Source organism: Carassius auratus, chromosome 22 (assembly GCF_003368295.1).
Source record: "Carassius auratus strain Wakin chromosome 22, ASM336829v1, whole genome shotgun sequence".
NCBI classification, from domain to species: Eukaryota; Metazoa; Chordata; class Actinopteri; order Cypriniformes; family Cyprinidae; genus Carassius; species Carassius auratus.
Window position 1 is genome coordinate 22,388,997 of NC_039264.1, and position 24,300 is coordinate 22,413,296.

At 37.8% G+C, this 24,300-nt stretch overlaps 2 protein-coding genes across 12 annotated transcripts in view; one reads left to right on the forward strand and one right to left on the reverse strand.

The window, feature by feature from the left end:
• Positions 1-22,583, forward strand: part of LOC113040027 (transducin-like enhancer protein 4) — a 43,625-nt gene extending 21,042 nt beyond the window's left edge. For 2 of the 4 annotated variants that reach the window (XM_026198233.1, XM_026198235.1), the window contains 17 exons: positions 1,871-1,915; positions 8,507-8,569; positions 10,060-10,134; positions 10,226-10,403; positions 11,296-11,312; positions 13,119-13,253; positions 14,562-14,615; positions 15,951-16,109; positions 17,054-17,195; positions 17,277-17,446; positions 17,527-17,603; positions 18,166-18,415; positions 18,642-18,889; positions 18,971-19,118; positions 19,249-19,399; positions 19,533-19,609; positions 19,899-22,583. In XM_026198233.1, coding sequence (XP_026054018.1) covers positions 1,871-1,915; positions 8,507-8,569; positions 10,060-10,134; positions 10,226-10,403; positions 11,296-11,312; positions 13,119-13,253; positions 14,562-14,615; positions 15,951-16,109; positions 17,054-17,195; positions 17,277-17,446; positions 17,527-17,603; positions 18,166-18,415; positions 18,642-18,889; positions 18,971-19,118; positions 19,249-19,399; positions 19,533-19,609; positions 19,899-20,006 — 2,097 coding nt within the window. In that variant the 3' untranslated portion in view covers positions 20,007-22,583. The remainder of the gene's footprint in view (positions 1-1,870; positions 1,916-8,506; positions 8,570-10,059; positions 10,135-10,225; positions 10,404-11,295; positions 11,313-13,118; positions 13,254-14,561; positions 14,616-15,950; positions 16,110-17,053; positions 17,196-17,276; positions 17,447-17,526; positions 17,604-18,165; positions 18,416-18,641; positions 18,890-18,970; positions 19,119-19,248; positions 19,400-19,532; positions 19,610-19,898) is intronic. The other 2 variants (XM_026198234.1, XM_026198236.1) reach the window with 1 other exon arrangement.
• Positions 22,584-23,299: 716 nt separating this feature from the next.
• LOC113040029 (transducin-like enhancer protein 1) overlaps positions 23,300-24,300 on the reverse strand; it is a 32,401-nt gene continuing 31,400 nt past the window's right edge. For all 8 annotated transcript variants that reach the window (XM_026198241.1, XM_026198245.1, XM_026198238.1 and 5 more), the window contains exon 20: positions 23,300-24,111. In XM_026198241.1, coding sequence (XP_026054026.1) covers positions 24,004-24,111 — 108 coding nt within the window. In that variant the 3' untranslated portion in view covers positions 23,300-24,003. The remainder of the gene's footprint in view (positions 24,112-24,300) is intronic.

Below are 24,300 nucleotides of genomic sequence, written 5' to 3' on the forward strand. Positions count from 1 at the left end.
TAAGGCTGGCTAATAGAAGCATTTCCATTCAGTTGGTACGGATATGTCAGTGGGGGCGATTAACTGGATGACATATCGGCCTATTTTTGTGCGAATTAGAATTTCCGTTCAGCGTTTTTCTCCCTGGATTGATTCTACATCAAACCATGCTGAGAACTAATGTTGGTCTGAAATGATGCAGAGACCTTTTTTGGCCGTTACTGAGGTAATACGAGCGCTGCTGAATAGCCTTCTGGGCCGCCGCAGGGCTTTTTAAAACTGCTGCACTATCAGCATGCAGAACCAGCAAACGTGATTTATATTTGTGTGTGTGTGTGTGTGTGTGTGCCAGCAGGCCAGATAGATGGGGAAATAGTTCTGCTGTTATGTCACGCTTTATCTAAAATTCATCACCCACTGGAGCGATCGATACTGGAAATGCGATAAATTTGAATACAGAGCAACATGTGTCTAAAATGCTTCACTTTACAGACTCGCATTTAAACTGCCAGTCAAAAGTTTGGACACGCTTGACTGGATTTATGGTTCTCATGATCTTAAAAAAATCCTTTTGGTCTGAAAGTTTTTCTACGAGGCTTGAATTGAGTTTTGTAGATGAAATTTTGCCTATGTGTGAATTTCTTTACAAAACAAAAAATCTTTTCATTATTGTTATTTAAATGGATTCTGAACTGCCTTTTTTATTGTTTTGTACTGTTCTCTGAGGTCCCCTTATAATGTTATCAAGATTTTTAATAATAAGGAAGAAATGGGCTTTTTTCTGTCCTGTTTTGAATTTATTTGAAATATAACTTATTTTAATTGAATTTTAACCAATAATAACCAATTGGAATTCCTACTATCTGAGAATGCTCTTCTGGGGTTTAAGACTAAACCTATTGCTTTATAGACAGAGAAACGTTAAAATTTTGTCTTTGAACTTCCATTTTTGCAGTCGCTCTGTATATTTCTATTGCGTCACTGTTGTTGAAGAGTAATTAGCTAGTGAAGTGGATTTACTAAAACTAGAGTTAACAAAATTTATTAAGCAGATGTCATAACAAATGTAAGTAGACCAGGACATTTTTATACAAACTGTTCAATTATAAATCCACAAGAGCGTACCACCATTCTGTGGGAATCCAATCCGGAACACGGAAGACAATAAACACAGAGTAGAAAATTGGAGGAACTAGATAAGCCCATATGGTGCGCAAATGGTGCGGAACGAATCAAGCTAAAGAAGATCTATATTAATATAGATACTTTGCTTCGCAAACACTAATAAAGAATAAGTAGGTACGTGTGTCCAAACATTGAAATATTTTACCAATCGTTAACCTTATATCAACACCTTTGGGTTTCCAGTCGCTGTCATTAGATATGAATTGACTTTAATCCTGAGATTAAACCGCAGTGAAGGTTTGATAGAAGAGAGGAGGTCAGGCACACATCACGGATGGGAAATGGAGTTTACGGAATAATAGAAGAGAAGAGAGGAGGATTAAAAAGGAAGGTCGGTAACAAGGGAGCTGATCGGGAAAGACAGAGATAAGGGGAGAGAAGAGGAAAAAGGATTTTTGAAAATCGAGCTATACACAGAGCAGTTACCAAGTGTGTGAGCGTTACAGACAGATGGAGAAAGACAGAATAGGCGAGCAGTTGTGTCAGGTTTCATCTTCATCATTGGCATCGTTGCTCATCTGTCTGCCGAAACAGACACGTGCAAACACACGCGGACGCGTTCAGACTCTCTCTGTCTTGCTGTAGTTTCAGCGAGTCGTTAGTGTCTATCAGGCTGCTGAGGTTTTAATTTGATTGATGATGATGATTCACTGCTGTTTAATTCATCACGCTACTGACTGATGCTCTCACGTTTGTGTTCCCACAGTACTATGAGATGTCCTACGGGCTTAACATTGAGATGCACAAACAGGTAAGACAAACCTGTTGGGCGAATTCACTAAACAGTTTTGCATGTGGTATTTTAACACTTGAAATCTTATTTTCTGTTTACACTGCACACTGGATTTTTATAAGCTCGCAGCAATGCCCCAAATTATAAAAACATTTACATTTGTAACACAAAAGTTGTGGTTTAGATCCGGTTGATTAATGTACAATTTGATTTGATCTGACTGTTCACATTGGTAGCATATATGGATGCGGTTTGCATCTGGTTTATAAGTGGCTCATTTCATGTCACCTGACTGTTCACCTGTGTGATGCGTATGTATTCAGTTTGGATTTGGTTTAAACATGTCTGATTTAATTCAGTCTGACGGTTCACACTTGTAATAGAAATGGATATGGTTTGCTTCCAGTCTAATTTCATATGAGCTGACTGTTCGCACGTGTAACACATGTGGATTGGATTTGGGTTCATACAAATCTGACCGTTTGTACTTGTAACATATGGATCCGGTTTATAAATGTCTGATTTCATGGGTCCTGACCATTGGCTTCCTAACATATATGGATGTAGTTTGAATCTAGTTTATATACATTTGATTTCATGCATTTTTTGTTGCTGCATAAATTAAATATTAATTTAAATATGTATTGCATTTATTATAGTGCTGTCAAGCGATTAATCGCGATTAATTGCATCCAAAATAAAACTTTTTGTTTGCATAATATATGTGTGTGTAGTGTACTGTGCATATTTATTATGTATATATAAATACACAAAATATTTTTTTCACAAAAATGTTATGTTTGTATATTAAATATATTTATAATATAAAATATGAACATACATATAGACATGTACATGCATGTAAATGTTTTCTAAATATACACTGTATGTGTATTTATACATACATAATATACTCAAACACAAACATATATTATGCAAACAAAAACTTTTATTTTGCATGCGATTAATCACGATTAATCATTTGACAGCACTTATTTATTATTCTAGAAATATTTTGTATAATACTGACATATTTACAAAATTATATATATATCCCTAGGAATAATTGAATATATCATCCTCCACAACCAAGCACTCCGACTTCTAAAATGAGGAACTAGACCATGCACATTGTGCTCAATTTGATACCTGATTTGCATAATTCCTTTTGAGAATACACATCCACATACAAGTGCAAATAAACAATGCTATCAGTAGGCGCAATTCATTCTCAGTGAATTCCCCCATGTGTGTTGGGCAATGAAATGGTTATAATGGGGTTTTAGGGAGGGTCAGAATACTCCATGATGCTCCATAATCACACACACATATTCAGAAGCACACACACATGCTTTTTGGAGAGCTCTTAAAAGCATGAAGTGGACTTGATTTACATTAAAAAAAATTATTATGTTTATATAATAACAATTGTAAAAAATATTGAATATAAAAATTTAGTTTTATATTATATTATATGCGATCCATGAACAAACTCCTGTAAGAACAGGCAGCACTCGTGTGTGTCTGTCTTTCCTTTCCTCTGACTGATTTCCCTCTAAATCAGTCTTTCCCAGCATCAGCGGCGTGTGAAGAAGGGGGTAATCATACACGCTCTCTGTGTGAGCTGGAACACATCAATGGAGAGTGATGGAGGAATACAGAAAGATTAAAAAAACGACACTAGAACATAAAAAGCTTTAAGAATGGCAATAAAGATTGTTTAAGAACCATCACTTAGACAGAGCAAGACTGTTTTATGGACATGTGAAGCAAGGACCCTAGATTTGTGTTTTTATGTGCTGTTTAGTGGCAGCACGTGTGGGTGTGTGTCAGTGGGCGGGGCTTCAGTCCTAACGCTTTCATCTTCAACAAACTGATTTGCCTCCTAACGGGATACACACATCTCTCTGTCTCCGCCCCCCTGTAATCCTGCTCTGATCGTAGTGCTTCTAGGCTTTTCCTGTCTGTCTCTGTAGGTCTCACTCCTGTCCCTGTTCAATTAATGCACTGGATTAAGACAAGCTATGAAGGGTGGCTAGACAGAGATCTAGATGGGCCAGTGTGTGTGTGTGTGTGTGTGTGTGTTAGCCATTGAATTCTGTGCTGTGTTAAATTACCACTCGATTTTCAGCAGATTTGCTCTGATGATGTTTCACCGCATCTGAATACATGCTTGAGATGTGAGATATTAATAATAGCGCTGAATCATTGTCATATGATTATGAATGATATTTTGATCATCTGTAATTATACACTTCTTTTTCATATCTATCTATCTATCTATCTATCTATCTATCTATCATCTGTCTCTCTGTCTATATATATGTGTGTGTGTGTGTGTGTGTGTGTGTACAGGTGTGGTTTTCAGCAATACTGTGAAAAAAACCCTCTAATGGCTCTGGCATTATGATTACATCCAATGCAGTGAGGTGTGTGTGTGTGTGTGTGTGAGAGAGAGAAAGAGAGAGAGAGAAAGGTGGCATAGTGGACTAAACAGAAAAACAATACAACAGAACCATAAAAAAGTGGTGATATAAAGCCACACACACCCACACACACACACACACGGACGGCTTTAAAGTGATGCCCCCGGATGCAGGTTTGGTCTTATCAGCCTGCCCTCTTTAGATCTAATGGAGCCTGCCTCTCTTGTCCTCTGTCTCTCTCTCTTCAAACATTTAAAGGCAAATATTAAGCAATGATGCTCTAATCACTGATTGTGGTCACAGGCACAGAGGTATTCAATAAAGCCCTCATTTTCTCTTCTCCTCCTCTGTCACACTGCTCTTTCTCTGTCTCTTTCGCCCTCTGTCTCTCTCTATCTGTGCTTGTTCTATCTTAAATTCCCTCCTTCTCTCATTTTGGCTCACTCTAGTGCTCTCTCTCTCTCTCTCTCTCTCTCTCTTTCTCTGGGCAGTGTGCCAGCCTCTCTTCCCCTGGCGCTCCGCCAGTATCCCCCTCTCCTCCCTCCTCTCCTCGCTCTCTCTCTCTCTTTCTCTCTGATTGATGGCCCTTCCATTCGGAAAGAGGAAGAAAAGAAACAGAACGAGGGAGGAAAGGCGAGCAGTAAAGCCCTGAAAATCAGACTCGCTCACAAAGGAGGGCACGCGCACACATATATGCCCAAAACCCTATACACATGCAAAGGCTCATGGGTAATTAAAATGTGCGGAGGGGGAAGCACTTACAGAGGGGGATGTGGACGCATTCCTGCACATGAGTTCACAAACAAATATAAATACACAAACTCGCACACTCTCCAAACAAAAACAAAAGAGCCGTTTATGGGGCATCTGACACCGTCATTTACCCCAAATCTCGTTGATTTTAAAGCACACTCATCAGTTTAATAGAAATATATTTTAATTCAAATATATATCTATTAATATAAAATAACTTCGTTTAACTGTTAACATTTATATAAATTATCCTAATTATTGCTCAATTGTTTATGTAGGTACAGACATCCTTTATTGCCCTTTTTATTTTACTAATATATATATATATATATATATATATATATATATATATATATATATATATATATATATATATATATATATATATGTATGTGTGTGTGTGTGTGTGTGTGTGTGTGTGTGTGTGTATATATATATACACACACACACACACACACACACACACACACACACACACACACACACATATATATATATATATATATATATATATATATATTTACATTTACAATTTTATATTTTATATATACATAGACAAAATGTAGGTTTGTATGTTTCTGTTTTTATTTCAATGTTAATATTTAACATTTTTTATATTAAAATTTGAACATCAGTCCAGTTCATTCGTGACCCAATATTATACTAGCCCATTTAATTAGCACAGACGGCCCAGAACTGCAAATGCTGCTGCCTTTCTGACATGCAAACACGTCATGTAAATATAGTGAAAATATGATTCATTCCATTTGAATGGTAGAAAGTTTAATAACTGTTGAACACACGCAAAGCAAGTCTATGCAAATGTGGAGACCCGTTCACACACTCGACGTGAATTCTGGGTAAATATACATGTGCACACACAAACAGCAGGGCATCTGCACCTACTCAGTCCCTTTTGATCGAGTGATAAAGCCATTATGCTAAAAGCTTGGCACCCTGGGACTTCCTCACAAACACGCACACACATCTTGTTTTCCTCTGTTTCTTCATTTCCCTCCTGCACTCTCTCTCTCTCTCTCTCTCCTCCTCAAACACACTCCGTTTCATTCCAAACCGGTTACATCACTCGCTCCCTCAACCTCATTATACACAAATGAGCTCTGTTTCACTCGCGCGCGCACTCACACACAATCTGCGGATGTTCAGCATCACTGCTACACTGTATCCCAACACAGATGCAAACAACCCAACACACTTCCCTTCACTCGTCTGCAGTCTCAGATGGCAGGAGTAACAAGTATTCTGACAGGTTATAATCATATTTCTAGCTACCAAATATCATAACCTGATATTCATAAGTTAATATCCTTTACACAGATAGATAGATAGACAGACAGACAGACATTATGAATTGTGTTTAATGTATTGTGTGGTGGTGTGCAGATTAAAATAGCTTGGCTACAAACACAGAGCTCTAAAACACAGGTTTGTGTTGCTCCTTATGTAGGTATTAGAGTGCACTTAGTGGCCCGCTGTGTTTCTGTGCCTCCATCACTGCAAATACTCCTCCATTAGATCGTGTGTGTGTGTGTGTGTGTGTGTGTGTGTGTGTGTGTGTGTGTTAGAGAGAATCACATAGCCATATCACAGGACAGGAAGAAAAGAATGAAGAAAAAAAAAACTTAAAAGAGGATAATGGCTGGAGTATGAGGGTGGATGGGGACTGGGCACCGCGAGGAACACCATGAAAGGAACGTGTGTGTGTGTGTGTGTGTGTGTGTGTGCGAGTGAAAGTAATTAACTGTTCATGTGTTGCAGCGTGTGTGAAACACTTGTCTGCCTGTCTGTTGTTTTTCTTAGTGAGACTATAATTAAACGTGTGCGTGTGTTTGTGTGCTCTCTTGCAAAGAGATTGAGACTATTTAAGCTATTCAGCCCTGAAGAGCTCTCTCTCTCTCTCTCTCTCACACACACACACACACACACAGAGCCTATGGAAATGGCTGAATGAATAGACCTCATCACACTCAAACCAGACACATATTTTCTGAAGAAGACTAAAGTGTCTCTTCCCCACACGGCCTCGGCTCTATGTGGCTGTTAGGGTGTTTCTGGGATCGTCTACAGTGTGTGGTTTCAGGACGTCTCTAGCGTGTTGCTCTGTTTGATAGTAGAGTGTTGCTTTGCGGCTGGGTGTTGCTACATAATGTACACAGTTCTTGGTGGTTGCTAAATGGTTGCTAGTGTGTTCTTGGTGGTTGCTAGGAGATTGTTAGGGCGTTTCTGTTTGGTTGCTCATTGCTACGGTTCCGAGTGGTTGCTAGGACGTCATGATTGGTTTTTAACACATTGCTGGACTGTTCTGTTTGATAGTAGCATGATGGCTTGCAACTGATAGACCAACGCTACTTTTACGTCATCGAAGGGTAACGCCCCTTTTTGGGGGAAAACAAACGGATTCCTGATACAGAACTCGCTACAGGGACCTTTTGTTTTTCATTGTTTCTGATGTTTACAGGCCTGTCAGACACAATTACAAACAGATATTGTATAATATTTATATTGTTTAGTCCTAGCCTGCGAATAATTGAAACTTAAAATCAGTTAACAGCTAAGGTAGCGTGCCTAATGAGAGCTAACGTAAATCACGTAGCTACTAGCAGCTTGTATATCTAACTACAACAAAACTGTCTATAGCTTAAATCAAGTGAAATATGATCCAAGTAAACCACCGAATCATCATGACATGGTCTCATCGTCTAGTTTATCATACTGTGAGTGTGTTAATGACAAAAAATAGGCTACTTGGTGATTCCACGAGATAATGGTAACGTTAGATGTCCATATTTGGCCACTGCGTGGGGTTATTAATCCAGTTTTCGACCATTTCAAAGGGAAACCTCTGTAAACATCGTGTCCAGTAGCTTCTTTAAATACCTCTCACGGTCCTCGGCCCACAAAGAAAGTGTGTATGTTTCTGCCATTTTTGTTATCAAGAAATTAGAGCGAGTTTTGTATCAGGGGAATCCGTTTGTTTTCCCCCAAAAAGGGGCGTTAACCTTCGATGACGCAAAAGTAGCATGGGTCTATAGGGGTTTGCTACAAACATAGTTATTGGTGGTGAATATAGTGTTGTTGGTGAATACTAGGCTTTTAGGAGTTTTTAAAAAATTTCTAGGGTGTTCTGTGTGATAACTAGTGTTAGGAATAGTTTTTCATGTCCAAAATATTACAATTAACCTGCACCTCCATCCCAGATATGCTAATCACCTTCATTTCACTATTATGTGTCACTCCCTTCCTTTGTCTTGTGCATCATTTGTTGTTAAGACATCGTTATCATGAACATGATCTAAGCTGGAGCCGTTTGTGAGCTTGGGAATTGAGAGCCCAGTGCCGTTGTTCAGGTTTATCACTGTCACTGTTTTCTCTCCTAATCAAGCATGTGTACGTGTGTGTTCTCTTGCAGGCGGAGATCGTGAAGCGACTCAGTGCTATCTGTGCTCAAATCATCCCTTTCCTCTCTCAGGAGGTATGCTGCGAGTGATTGACAACTCCTCAAGGTTCTGGGTCTTCTCCCACAGGCGCGCGCACACACTCTCTCGTCCCCCTTCCCGTCAGACTGATTCACCCTCAGTACGCCAGACAGAGTCTGGATTTTAATGACCCTGTCTCACATCTCTGACTAAACAAGGACTGCTGATATTCTGCGTTTTTTTTTTTTTTAACAAAGCCGCAAACTCCTGCCGCGTTCAGTTACCGAAAGTCGTCTGCGATGACTTGATGAGCTCAGGTTGCAAATTCAGCTCGAGTCCAGCATCGCTGTTAGCTTTATTAGCAGCTCTGCTAGTAGTGTTACAAACAGGCTCCAAACTCACACCGTTGGCTGAACCAGACGTCCAACAATGACTCACTTTACCTTTCAAATGAGTCCAAACATCCGATTCCAGTCATTCACACACAGATTGAAGAGTTCCTGGGGACAGTAAACAAAATAAGAGTGTAGTTCACTGAAAGAAATGAAATACTGTTATCATTTACTCACCCCAAGTTTTTCCGAACCTGTATGAGTGTCTTCTGTTGAGCACAGAAGATGATATTTTGACCATCAACAGTTTATGGAAGTCCAAAATACTATGGAAGTCAATGGCTGTTGGCTTCAAAATTTCTTATTCAGAAAACCTTATTTTGTGTTCAACAAAAGATAGAGTCTCATACAGGTTTGGTACGAGTGGAGAATTCGTATTTTTGGGTGAACTATCCCATCATCGCTCTGATATTAGAGTTGCTGGGTTCTATCAGTTTGAATGAAGGGTAGAAGGAGAACTTTATTAGAAACAAGCTCTTGAGATTCAGCTGTTGCGTTAGTATGGATGGCTGAGACTAGAATTGCTTGTTTCGCGTCCCAACTAATTCAAAAGCTCCAGTTCCCTTGTCGAGGAGCCACAGAACCATAGTTGTCTTCAAAGCTTTGGAGGCGCAGTCCTCTGGAGTCTGCAGTGGGCTGCATGAACACACACTCTGAATTAATACAACTCACCTGTAGAGATCAAAACGCAAAAGGAGAAAGATTAACATCATTTCTCAAGTAATTGTGCATCCACATTATATATTTAATAGATAGAATGTATATAAGCTCTGTTATTCTGACTAAATAATGTTAAAAACTTTAATTGTAGATTATGTTGGACGGTCTACAGATCATTATTTTCATACAGTTTATTTGTAAATATAACCTTATATAAAATGTATACTGATAGAGCTCCCTTTTATTTGAGGATAACAGTGGTCCGACAAAACGTCTGGAATGGGTCCTCATTTTAAATGAGGAGGATTTATTTGGGCAGATGAGCAATAAAAGATCAGGCAGAACTGCATTGATTAGGAGGTCACCTTTAGCATTAGCTTGAATTAGTATGTGCTGACGGGGAAGGACAGAGTGATATGTCTGTCAATACTGACTGTGTGTGTGTGTGTGTGTGTGTGTGTGTGTGTCTCACCATGTATCTTTGTGTGTGTCAGCATCAACAGCAGGTTGTTCAGGCGGTGGAACGAGCCAAACAGGTCACCATGGCGGAGCTCAACGCCATCATAGGGGTGAGTGACCTCTGACCTCTCGTACCGGAGCAGACGGATAGAGAGTTAGATAGACAGATGTTGTGTTTATCTCTGTCTGTGTGTCTCTCAGCAGCAGCAGCTCCAGCACCTGTCTCACCACACTCCAGGTATTCCTCTCACTCCTCACCCTTCAGGTCTGTCTCTGGGCGGCACATCAGGGCTGCTGGCCCTCACCGGGGCTCTGGGGGTCTCCGCCCACCTGGCCAACAAGGACGAACGCAACCATCTAGACCCCGAGCACCTGCGAGGTGAGTGTCCATCTGAACTCTCTGCGTGCATTTTTAATGTCACAAATGCATGGGGTTATTCAATGGCTTACATAATAGTAGTAACAAATAAATGTAGTATATCTTTAGACTTTATAGGAATAGGTCACCCCAAAAATGAAAATTTGCGGACAGTTTACTCACCCTCAGGCAGTGCAAGATGTAGCTGAGTTTGTTTCTTCATCAGATTTAGAGGAATTTGCCACTACCTCACCAGTGGATCATGTGCAGTGAATGGGTGCCGTCAGAATGAGTCCAAAAAGCTGATAAGAGTAATCCACTAGGGATTGCAAATATGCAACTTTTCACTTCACAAGAGATTAACTGATGAACTGGAGTGGTGTGGCTTATTGTGAGGTTTTTATCAGATGATTGGACTCTCATTCTGACGGCACCCATTCACTCCAATTGGTGAGCAAGTGAACAAATTAGAATTTAGGAGTGAACTATTCCATTAATAAAGGCTTCAACAAGGCACAAAATACATGCAACTGGTAAATTTTCCTAAGAAAGTTTATTTTGCACTCTTATAAATCCGATTTGTCCAGCATTAAAAGGTGCATGATAAGATAGCAATGGTGCAAAAGTTGGCCTAGAAAACATAAACGAGAAGCCTAACGAGAACGAGGGTGTGTTGAGTCGGTTCGGTAGATTGGATAGACTTCTGAGAAGCCTTGAAAGTGTGATAGACTGAAGGCCGGAGGGGCGACTTGCTCAGGGAGCTCAACACAATGGATGTATTTTTATTGCACCCTGACTGGGTTTTTCAGCATGACCTTGGCTTGCTGTGCAATTGTTGTTATTATTATCTAGTCTGACGTCAATCCCTAAACCCGTCCTTCTCTTTCTGTTTCTCTCTCTCCTCGGCTCCCAGAGGGTGCACCCAGCAGGGTGAGTATCAAACCTGTGTGTTTGTATGTGTATATGTGTGCCTCCACCCCACCGTCTTTGATAAACGACTTTAAAGAGAAGTATTATGAAATCCGGCCAACCTTTCAGGACTCTCTAAACAGCACTGTTCCTGCCCTCTGCCTTTAGCGCGGAGGAAAAGTGTTCATTCTGTACTTTTGATATAACAAGTCATCATTCTCAGTCATTTGGTGAATCATACAGTAGTTAGACTTAAAGGAACAGTACATGCTAAAAAGAATCTCGCTAGCTCGTTGACTTACCATCATGTTGTTCAAAACCTTTATGACTTCAGTCGGCTACGAAAGGTCACATATATTCAGTGAGTAACTGTTTAGAAACTATAATATGTTTTTAGGAGGTAAAGAAATATATTGTTTCAAGGAAAAATAAGCAATTGAGTTTTTGATGTACTGTCTGTTTAAAAGTTTTGCCGTTCGTTTAAACAGATATTTATGTAAGTTCTGTTCATTTACTCATCCTCATGTTATTCAAAACCTGTATGTTTTTTTTAGGTCGCAGAGGGAAAGATGTTTTTTATGAACAATCACTGAAAACAAGTCATAAAAAACTAGAATATAGCTTCAGAAGTCTTGTAATGTAGCATTAAAATCATATAAAAACTAGTGTATTTTGTCCTTTTAATGGAAAATAGGCTTTTTGTGTAGTAAAGATAAAAATTAAAAATAAACTATTTTTAGAATGTTTTCGGACAATTTTTTAAAAAGTAATGAACACACGATAATTGTGAAATATAAACTCAGAATTCTGACTTATTTCTTAAAAATAAACAAAAAGATAACTGCGACTTATGTCACGATTGTGACAGAATTGTGAGATAAAACATTACAATTAAATCTTTTAATGTATTATTATTTTTTAATTATTTTAAATATTTGTTTATTTGTATTGTTTTATTAAAAAGTTTTAGGTTTTTTAACATGGCATAAGCATGTTTCCATAGGAATAAACTTGCACAGACAAGACAAAAATAATAATAATAATAATAATACAGAATTGTGGGATAAAATAGTTTTATTTTTTAAACTGGCTTCCGTAGAACTGGGCTTGCATAGGAACGATTCCGAGGAGAAAAGCCAAGTTCTTGGAGATGATTTCTTGTTGTGGACTGTAGAGGGAGAAAATGAGGGAGTCAAGGAAAGGTCTGAGCGAGGGGGAGTGAAAAGAGAGAGAGAGATTTTGGAGAAAACAGGTTTGTTTGAGAGAACTGGGCTTCTTTGTGCGCCTTTTTTCTCATCTCAGTCCAGTGCACTTCCTGTTTGGCTCATAAAACTGCACCGTTGCAGAAAACGAAGTGTTTGAAGTCACTGATTTGAGACCGGTTTTTGCTGTACTCCTCATAATGATGAAAGATGAGAAATAGACGGTTGACACTGGACGGTGACCAAATGTTTGGGGGCCAGTTCAGTATTCAGTATTTCTCATTGCTGAAAAAAAGTGCCGGATTCTGCTTTAAAGTTAAAAAATCACTCAAAAATAAAAACCGCCATCATTTACTCACCCTCATGTACAGTGACCTTTCTGAATGACCTAATACCAAATTTACCTTTACAACTCCTTCAGCGCATTTCAAATATTTCGCAGATTTGACATCACGACGTTTGGTTACACTCGAGGGAATGATGACATTTGATGTTATTGACTTCCGACACAAAGTGATCGTATGGCCTCAGAACAATGAACTGTTGGGTGAACTTTGCACAACCTTAGCGTTTTGCTGGCAGTGAGACTGTGTGTGTGTTTACGCTGTGTTTCTTGTCTCTACAGAGTAAATCCGTGTCGTCCACTGACAGTCAGGCAGCGGAGGACCGTCAGGGTCCATCAGGGGTGTATCCCTCACAGGCCAGCAGTGATGCCAAACGGAGACGGTGTGAGGAAAAAGACGTCCTCCCGTCTCACTACGTAGGTTCTGTCACATGACCATGACATCATACTTGTCCAAGTAAAGAGACTGAGACTGTTAAACTGACAGCCCTAATGTTATTTTATTCCAGTCAAATTTAATTTAATTTAATTTAGTCTTAGTCAGCATGCACTTTTATTGACATCTGATTATGATGTTTGCAACATTTGTATTGTAAAACATGATTTGAATTTTGTACATTTATTCCTTATATATTTTAGAACTATTATAGATTTTATTTTTTGATTGCAGCATTTATTGTGTTTACTGGAAGGAATTGTATCCTAATTTGGTCTATTTCCACATTTTCGCTAAATGCAATTAAGATAATTGTATATATTATAAATTATAGTTATATGATATGATTAATTTTAATTTAAAATAATTGTATAATAAATAATATTAGTGTGCCTGTTTTTAAACAAAATGAATATTCACACAATTATTGTGCATATATATAAAATACTTTAATAATAAAATTATATTTTAGTAATATAAAAATATATGCATTTATATTATATAAATGTATAATTATATAATTATAAATAAATATAATTCAAATAAAATTGTATATTAAATAATAATAATAATTATGATTTTAAATATAGTTAATAAATGTATATTAAATGATATCCATATGTATAATTATTACATAATTAAAACAATTATTATTTTATTATATAAAATATTCTATTTTAGTAATATGAAATTGGTACAAAAATTATATAATGTAATTTTATTTACTTTAATATAAAATACATATATATTATATTATATATATCCACATATATTATATTATGTTTTGTTATATTATTGTTACATTTATATGAATATAAAAACGTATGCCTAATGTATATTTGTTTTATTTATTGACTGTTTATTATAGATCGTTAAGCTCATCGGCGCATCAGGTGTCTGATTTATCAAACACACATGTAGGGAAGAGTCGGATGTGACCGTCCATGCGGGTGTTATTAGGGGGATGATGTCACTATAGGGTGATGGCAATAGGAACATCAGGCCATGATCACATCAAAGCCCAGTTGCCATGGCAACTAAGTACGTTGTCACCCCCTGATTCCCAGAGATGGGTGAAAGAGGAGAGTGAGATGAGTGTGAGCAGTGTGAGAGCAATGGGGGGGGGGAGGTGATTGGTGAAATCAGACACAAAGGGAGGGGGAGCAGAAAAAGGACACTGCAATATTGTAAATGTGTACCTGATAAATGTCCCATAGGGCTATATATATTTGTGTGTGTGTGTGTGTGTGTGGTCTAACAGCGTCCTTCTCCTGTCTGTTGTGTTTCAGGACAGTGACGGAGACAAGAGCGAGGACAATCTTGTAGTTGATGTCTCAAATGAGGTCAGTTCACATGGACTGTTAAATTAACATTGGTGAAAGTCTGCATCATTAATAGAAAGTCTCAATCATCATTAATAGAAAACATGAAGACATTATGGTAAACAAGAGTGAATATATACAATAACTGAGTTTAATATATATATATATAATGTTTATTGCTATGTGCTATTAAAATTATGGTTCATATCGTCTTATGATGATGATATTTTATAGTGATTTTTTGATTTGATTGATTTGTACATTTTATTTTATTTGTTTCAAATTGTTTTTTTTTTTTTTCAAATTGTTTTTTTTTTTCTTTTCTTATTTTTACATTTCTTTGGTTTGGTTGTTTGTCAGTGTTTTTTTTTTTTTTGTATTTGTTTTTGTTATATATTGTTTTTTTATTATTCTACTAATGCTGTTTTTGTTTTGGTTGTTTGTCAGTTTACTTGTGTTGTTGTTTTTTGTTATTCTACTAATACTTTTTTTTTCTACTAATGTTGTTTTTTTTGTTTTGTTTTGTTATGCTTCAAAACGGACCCAGTTTACTTTCTTAATACATGATCCTGGTCTTATTGTGCCTAATTCATCAGTTCATTCATTCAGCATATTGTTGTAAAAATACATTATCTTCATGCGCATTAATCAAAATGCAATAACCTTCTTCTCCTGTGAATATCAATGCAATCCATAACTGGAGATCAGGATATAATAAAGACTTTAGGCCGCACAGAAACACCCACAGCACCCTAGCTTTTTGCTGGTCTTTCACTGAATTTAATCTTAGTAACATATTTGTATTTAATTGTAGAACAGTACCAACAAATGCATTTCATCCTGAAAAAAAACAAAACTTCCATTCATTATTATTGCTATGATTTCTGTGTAATTATGATCCTTTTCAAGGTAAAACGTTACAGCTCTGTTTCTCAATTACTGGACGAATATTGAACATCACTCATATTTATTAAACTGCATTCATTCAGTAATTGCTGATAATATCGCAGGCGAATCAGGATTGTTTTCTGCTGCAGAGCGTCTGGAGTCAGTGAGCACTGTGCTTATGCTTTTATAATCATTAAGTGACCCTGCTGCATAATTAACACATTTAAAAACATTAAAAAAAAACATTCCTGCAATATCCTGTTTTGTAATTTTCTACCGAGTAAACGCGGATGGCATAATGAAACATAAGTGAATAGATCAGACGTTGTTCAGTTTAATTCCAGGTTAACAAAGATCACTATTGTTTTGAGCAAACCCTACTAACTCTCTAAAGTTGACACATCCGGATGAAAGCTAAATGTCTTCATGCTCTTGATTCTCCGTAACTCTTTGACTCTGTGTTTTCAGGATCCATCGTCTCCTGTAGGCAGTGGCCCTCTGTCTCCACGTGGGAATGGTTTGGATCGAGCCCCGACCCTGAGGAAAGAGCTCCCAGGATCCCCTAGCCCCCCTCCGGCCTCCCCCCCACACAGCCCACCCCCTGGCAAAAACAAGGACACGGCACAAGTACGACCACTCTTCTCAAACACCTAATGTACCACATTATGTCTCATTCACTATCAACATGCTTCACTACTGTTTGACAACCAGGACGTGTCCAAATACTTTTTTTGTCTTTAATATAAAACACATGTTGCACTTTTCATAAACAACATGCAAAATAGAGCCTAGAAGTTGTTGTTCTTTTTTAATTACATATATTGCTTAGCTTGTGTGAGCACGTGTGTGTGTCTGTGTGTGTGTGTGTTTTGTTGCTATTGTATAAATATACAACATTTAAATAATAATAATAATAATAATGATTTTAAGCTTTATTTGCAGATGTCATCTAATGTAAGGTCTAGTTTGGCACCCAGTGTTGGTTAGTAGTTACTGATCAACTTATTTTCTATCAATTAAATAAAGTTTTTAAATATTTTGTTTTCAATTTTTTTTTATATATATATAATTTATTGAATATCGATTAAATAATCAAAAATTTTATATTTGTTTCTAGGATTGCATTTGATTAAATTAAGTTGTATGTGCAAGTTATTTAGGGATATAATATAAATTATATATAATATAAAGTATTTCGTTATTATATGAATGCATATTTTTTATACATTTGTTATAAACTAAATTGTACATAAATTATTTAAAAGTTAAATAAATTAACAAATGTTTCATATTTTTAATAATATTATTTTTAAATTAATTGTATTATTATTTATTATTCTTATTTGTACTATAATAAAACATGGAATATCAGTTTAAAAAACTGTCATCATTGTGAAACTGTTGTAGAATTTTATTTAATGGGTTTCATTGAAATTTGAGGTGGGGTAGAGCAAAGTCTTATTTAAAAATTTGGGATTTTTTTTTGTGGATACTACAAATTTACTGCGGATCTGTTTTAGTGTTGCTATATATTCAACATTGTAACATCTGACTTTTGGTTCTGTTGGCAGACAGAAAAATCTCAGTCGCCCTCCTCTAAATCAGGCAATTCCTCTCCCTCTCACCATGACCCCCTCACCCCTGGTCCACCGGGGCCCAGCACTTCCTGTTTACGCCTGGTCAACAAACCTTCCTCCTCGGCAGACCCTCTGGGTAAGACATTATCTGTTTGTGTTTACAGAGAACACGTGCTACAAGTCAATACGAATAATTGTTTAATTGTGTGTCCTGTAGCTCTGCGGAGTCCCTTGTCCATGACGCCTGCTTCTTACCCGGCTCACTTTGGGGTGGTGTCCCACGCTGGGCTTAACGGAGAGCTGGCCAGCCCGGGCGGCTTCGGAGGCTCGCTCACCCTCTCGCCCCAAATCAGTGCTGCAGCCAGCGCCTACACACGCAGCCCTATGGTGACTGTGTTTCTGAATCTCTTACAATTGACAGAAGTTTACGCGAAACCATTTTGATGCTTGAATACTCTCCTCCACAGGTAGCGTACGAATCTCGGTCACATCTTAGGCCCTCAGGGCTGTCCTCCTCTCTGCCCGGCTCCTCTGGTGGCAAGCCGTGAGTTACTCCCCTTTCTTTTACCTCCCTTGGTTTTTGGATGGAGTCACACAGCGATGCCCAGCGTATCGACTGTTAGCGCTTTTGTTTGCCGCGGCTGTAATACAATCCTCCCTCAAGTCCCCTGCTGACAGCTGAGGCGAGAAAAACACTTGAATTCGGGCAAACATCCTTAAGACGGCAAATTATTGCTGCGCCCACTGACGCATTCACAAACAAGCAAACTTTTCATAATTGTGTTGTCAAACTGCTTGAGTACTTAAGGTTCGAATCAGCTCCTATTCTTATTTTAAACAAGTCCTTTTACCATTTAATTTTTGTCCCTCAAGTCCACTTATAATGCTATGGTGTATTGCACCAAAATCAGTCATAATTTAGCTTTCATGATCATTTTCCACCCTCTAACTGACCCTTAGAAAATGTGAATACAATACAGTGAAAGCCAATGGGGTCCAACGTTTACTTTCATTGCAATCTTCAAAATGTCTTTTGTGTTCAGCAGCTTTCCCTTTTTTGCATTCACTATCTATCACTTTAACGTCCACCTTATTCACCCCCCCAGTGCTTACTCGTTCCACGTGAGCGCAGACGGTCAAATGCAGCCGGTGCCCTTCCCTCCTGACGCCCTCCTCGGGCCTGGCATCCCACGTCACGCCCGTCAGATCCACACCCTCAGTCATGGAGAGGTGGTGTGCGCGGTCACCATCAGCACCTCCACGCGTCACGTCTACACCGGAGGGAAAGGCTGCGTCAAAGTGTGGGACATCAGCCAACCGGGCAGCAAGAGTCCAATGGCCCAACTGGACTGTTTGGTGAGATCTGCGTCACGTTAAACTCTTCTTGTAGTTGGTACCCGCCATCCTAGTTGGATTAGTTAGTTGGGGTCTGGAAAGAGGCAAATGGCACACTATTTCATGTTTAATACTGTAAGCTGCTCTGACACAATCTGCATTGTAAAAAGCGCTATATAAATAATAGTAACTTGAATTGAAAACGTTGATTTTGATTAAATTAGTGTTTTCCCTTTCGTTCAATCAGAATCGAGACAACTACATCAGATCATGTAAGATTCTCCCAGATGGGCGGACTCTGATAGTCGGGGGCGAGGCCAGCACGCTGTCAATCTGGGACTTGGCCACGCCCACTCCACGCATCAAAGCCGAATTGACGTCCTCGGCTCCGGCCTGCTACGCTCTTGCCATCAGTCCCGACAACAAGGTCTGCTTCTCCTGCTGCAGCGACGGAAACATCGTGGTCTGGGACCTGCACAACCAGACGCTCGTCAGGTATCTACAGACTCCTGCTGGTGAGAGAGACCACCTTCATCTTCCTGAAGTCATGTGATGTCCTTGTGTCGCCCTCTACAGGCAGTTCCAAGGTCACACGGATGGAGCCAGTTGTATCGATATTTCCAATGACGGGACCAAACTGTGGACCGGGGGTCTGGACAACACCGTGCGCTGCTGGGACCTGAGAGAGGGTCGACAGCTGCAGCAGCATGACTTCACCTCACAGGTACTGCATATATATATATTTATATATATAAATCTTTTATGGACTAAAGGTACTTGGCATCCATTTTTCTGTCTAGAGGCACATTTTTATGCGTTGGATCTTTTGTTGATGTGTTTTTATGTGCTCGCAGATCTTTTCTCTGGGTTACTGTCCTACGGGCGAGTGGCTTGCAGTGGGGATGGAGAGCAGTAATGTAGAAGTGCTGCACGTCTCCAAACCAGACAAATACCAGTTGCACCTTCACGAAAGCTGCGTTCTCTCGCTCAAGTTTGCCTACTGCGGTACGAGTCACTATGGAGATGTATATGCCACTCGTTGAATTTTCCCATGTATTCCTATGGGCCTTCCTTATTTATGCCTATTTAACATAAATGCTAAATGCTATAATATTCATTTTCTTTGTGTGTATTCCAGGTAAGTGGTTTGTAAGCACGGGAAAGGACAATCTGCTCAATGCATGGAGGACGCCGTATGGAGCCAGTATTTTCCAGGTTTGTTCCAAACCCATATGACTTTATTTCTTCCTTAGAGATGTCTTTAGATGTCCTAAACCTCCAAATGCTGCTACACTATTAACATTTCAGAATAACAGAGCAGCTGTGCGCTTGACAGGAAATGCGATAAAGATGCGATGGAGAAAGAACAAAGCTTGTTTTAAAATGAGACAGTTGTTGTTGCAGATTCGAAAATCACTGCACGCCTCTATTTGACAGTGAGATTTAGCTGGATCTCATCGGTATTTGCGAAAATGTCTCATTTTGTCTCTCACTCTCTCTCCAGTCAAAGGAGTCCTCATCCGTCCTGAGCTGTGACGTGTCCCCAGACGACAAATATATTGTAACTGGTTCTGGGGATAAGAAAGCCACGGTGTATGAGGTGGTGTATTGAACACAAAGATGGACAGATGGATGGATGAACATACAGCGCCAAGCATGAAACAATCATGGATGGCATGGCGGGCAAACATAGCTCTTCTATTTGCAGTCCTTTCACAAACCATTTGAGAAATAGAAAGTTTTGTTCAGAATGGCATACTATTCATACTATGTATGTTATCGGTATACTGTGCACAGTACTGATTACATGTTATCTGGATTACCTAATCAGATTCCAAAAATAAATTACTCATAATTTAAATTATATTTTAAAATGCTCAGAAAATCAGATTAGAGTTACTTTAAAGATTACTTGATTACACATTAAGCATGCAATGGCAGCAAACTGTACAAAATTCTTTTTTTTAAAGTTTCATAAAAAGTATTCATAATATATTAACTAAAATAAGTAACCTAGATTACACTCCTAAATACAATTTTCATCATAATCTGTAATCAGTAATTTGTAAGTAATCAACCCAGCACTGCATGCTTCTTTTTAACAAATTTTATCGCAAGTAATACATTTTTTTTTCTTTTAAATTATCACAATACTGAAAAAAAATACTAGTTGCTGCTTCTGTAACTTCATGACTTTAACACTAATGGACGATTAATTAGCAAGACATTTTTTGTAACATTATTGGACAACAACTTTGGACCAAAAATGTAAATCAACAAAGTGATCAGCTCTCGCCAAATTAAATGTGCAATAATGTAGTGTAGCGTATATATATATTAACATCCTACTGTTCTTATTTTACATCCTATGCTTTCAGATATTTTTTTTGGTTGCACTTTATGTTACAGTACGTGTACTAACATGTACTTATACAGTGTATTTATTTAAGAAAGTTCTGGTAATACAATGTAACTAGGTTCAGGGTTAGTACCTAGTTATTACATAGTTATTGAAATTACTATAATAAGTACATAGTATGTACATGAGGAACAGGACTGTAAAGTAAAGTGCTACCTTTTTTTAATAGTATGTAGTACACAGTATATACTGTCTAGTATGCAGTATGCTAGTATTCCATTACGAACATAGTGAGTAAGTGGGGAGGTTTTAATTAGAACCGTCTCCAAGCTAAAAAAGGAAGCCCCACAGACAGCAGGTATTTAGGGAGCTTCTACTTACAGAAACACCAAAACCAGACAATCATTTCATTAGTCGCTAACTCTCTCCATAAAGCGAGCACAGCATCTTCCCTCCAAAGAGCAAAGAGTTTGGATGCTCCTGGCTCACGTTGAAGCATCTCCGGATGAACATGATATGGGCGTACAAACAATTCTCCACTCGCCTATCCAACCCAATTAGACATTCATGTGGCAAATCCCAGTCGAATTCTCCAACCTGCATTTAATTTCCTCCTTCCACAAGTCAGTGTCTAATGAGGAGCAAGGGTAAATCATGCAGGATTCGTGCGGCAAATATTCATAACCACGACCGTTCTGTTTTAATTCCTGTGGATTATCATACAGATGTTGTGCTCATTTGTGGTTTAATGCTCATTTTCATGTTATTAATTATCTTTTAGCAGCTTTGCATGGGGAAATCTTTTCATGATCGTTCTCCTTCAGTAAGATGAGGCAAATACCTAAATAGTCAAAACTGGTATATGGTCTTTCGTCAAATATTGTAAGAATTATGAAAACGTATAAAGTAATGTGATGTTTAACGCAGTACAACTAATTACAAAAATAGGTTCCAAAAAATAAATAATGTAATTAATCAACACAGCATGGAATGGAATGCAGTAGTCTTTATGAAGATAAGATTATTTTAATTTGAGGATTGCAAATATTGCAATATTAGTATCAGCAAATAATTGATAAGGGATGTCATGCAATTAAATGCATTTTTTATTAATTGAAATCCCTGAATGTACATTTTCACAAGGTAAATGAGAGAAATGCTTGAGAGGTCCTATCACAGAGCCTTGATGCACACCATAAATAAGAAGAGCTGTGGTTGCCAACCTGACCAGGATTGTTCAAGGAGAGACACTACAGGATTCATCTATCACATTCACCAAACATCCTGCTGGGAACAGATTTTTTTTAGTTTTTTTTATTACAGTTTTGTTCATTCTTCTTTTGATCTATAAAGCTTTTCTCAGCACTCAGAAAATGGTTGAATTAGTCAAACCATTTTTGTTTGTGAACAGAAGAAATTGTATCAGGTTCTTTCTCTTTTGTATGGCATTAGTAAGCAGTGTCACTATAGTGTTTTGATCAGTCTGTTTATTATGCAGAAAGTGCAGTGTTTTCTTTTTTCTTTTTCGAATAGTTGAAAATATGGCTGCCTGCAAACAGTGGCATTTGTCCGTTTGAAGACAGACCGGCTCTGCTGCACGAAATGTCTTTGACATTATGCTATCTTAATATCTGTATCTATCTATCCTTATATAACGCATTGTTTGTATACTGAGAACAATGTTCACCGTCACGATTTTGTTAAAGACGCTGTCTCTTGAAAGCCAAGGAACTTTTTCGAAGGCATTGCTGTGATATCCCTGTAGCACTTCCCATGTGATGTAAAAGACATGTGTACATTGACAAATTAAACTTGTGGTCATGTTTTGAAGTTATTGAATTATTTAACCACTTCTCAAGAATATCAAACAATAATTAAAATTTATATAAAATACTATTTCATGCTAATACAAATTGTATTTACCAATGTAGAACGGTTTTCAATAAAAAAAAAAAAATGTAATAATTTTATTAAGTGTAAATTGTAATAGTTAAAGTGACATACAGCCAACTCAGAATTCATTCTCAGCATTTAATCCATTCAAAGTGCGCACACACACACACAGCAGTGGGCAGCCATTTATGCTGAACCGCCCAGGGGTTTGATGCCTTGCTCAAGGGCAACTCAGTCGTGGTATTGAAGGTTGAGAGAGCACTGTACATTCACTGTACATCACCAGCCCAAGACTCGAACTCACAACCTTTGGATTACAAGTCAGAATCTCTTACCATTAGGCCACGACTTCCCATCAGTTACATTTAAGTACACTAAACCATCTCATCAGTGACAAATATAAGATTGGTAACAATTAATTAATTTAATGCATTCACATTCTTGTACACATTTAAATGTCTTATTTTAAAAATGACATTAAATTTACATAAGTTTTTGGGTCTGCATAATACATAATTCTTAAACTTTACTTAATGAATTTAAATGTGTATTTATCTACATAATGCAAAGTAAAAAAATAAATAAAAAAAGTTATTTTTTCCATTTCATCAGAAATTTTAAACTATAAATTAAAGCAACTACCCAACAGTATGCATCTTTTGGCTTTTAAAGAGCTTTATTTACAGTTCATACATACCAAGTTTGCGACCAAAGTCAAAATAATTTTCAACATGCTCCAACATACAGTATTCACGTGATAGGATGTTAACTGAGTGTCTTTATAGCCGTTTCCCTGAAGTCAATGATACACTAAAATCCAGAGCCTTGTCCTATATCATAGTCCATCATCTTATACATAATCCATACAATCATAACACAGAGCCAAGATCAGGTCAGCTTTTAAGAAAATCATCGACGAAGAAGTCATAGGTCAGTCTTTAATTCTCGTCATTCATACACTGTGGCTCCATAATTGTCCATTTCTGTGAAAATTCCAAAGGCTAAAAAAATAAGATTTCTTTTACTATTATATTCACTACAGAGGTTTCATCTTATTAAAAAAAAGAAAGACAAAGATAGAAGAAGAAAAGAGGAGGTCTTTGGAGAAATTCCATGTTTTTGAAGCTAGTCTACCAGCTTTCCTCACAGCATTAAAAAAACAACAAGGTCAGTTCTGAAGATCCACCATCCGATCCTGGAGTCGAAAAGTACAGACATACCACTGCCTCAGAGTCCATATTGACATCCATGCCACACCTTTTGTCTCCCAAGTTCAAGGCAAAATAATGATGAATGTAGTCTCCTCCATCCAATCAGGTTTTCTCATTTTATGAATGACGTTCCAAACACATTCAGTTTAGTAAATGACTTCATACACAGTAGCCTTCTTATCTCCTGAGCCAGTGACAATGAACTGGTCGTCAGGGGAAATGTCACAGCTGAGGACAGACGACGATTCCTTAGACTAGGGACAAAAACAATTAGTTACCAAGTTAATCAGGTGTTAGAAAGCAGTGCTGATCAGTGTCTCATGTATTCTGAAAAATAGGACAAACAGAAAGAGCCTACTCAATTTTATTTTATTTTTTTGTCTCATTGTGACAATGTCATAATAAAAGTCTCCATCAAAGTGACAAAAATGGCATTTAAATTA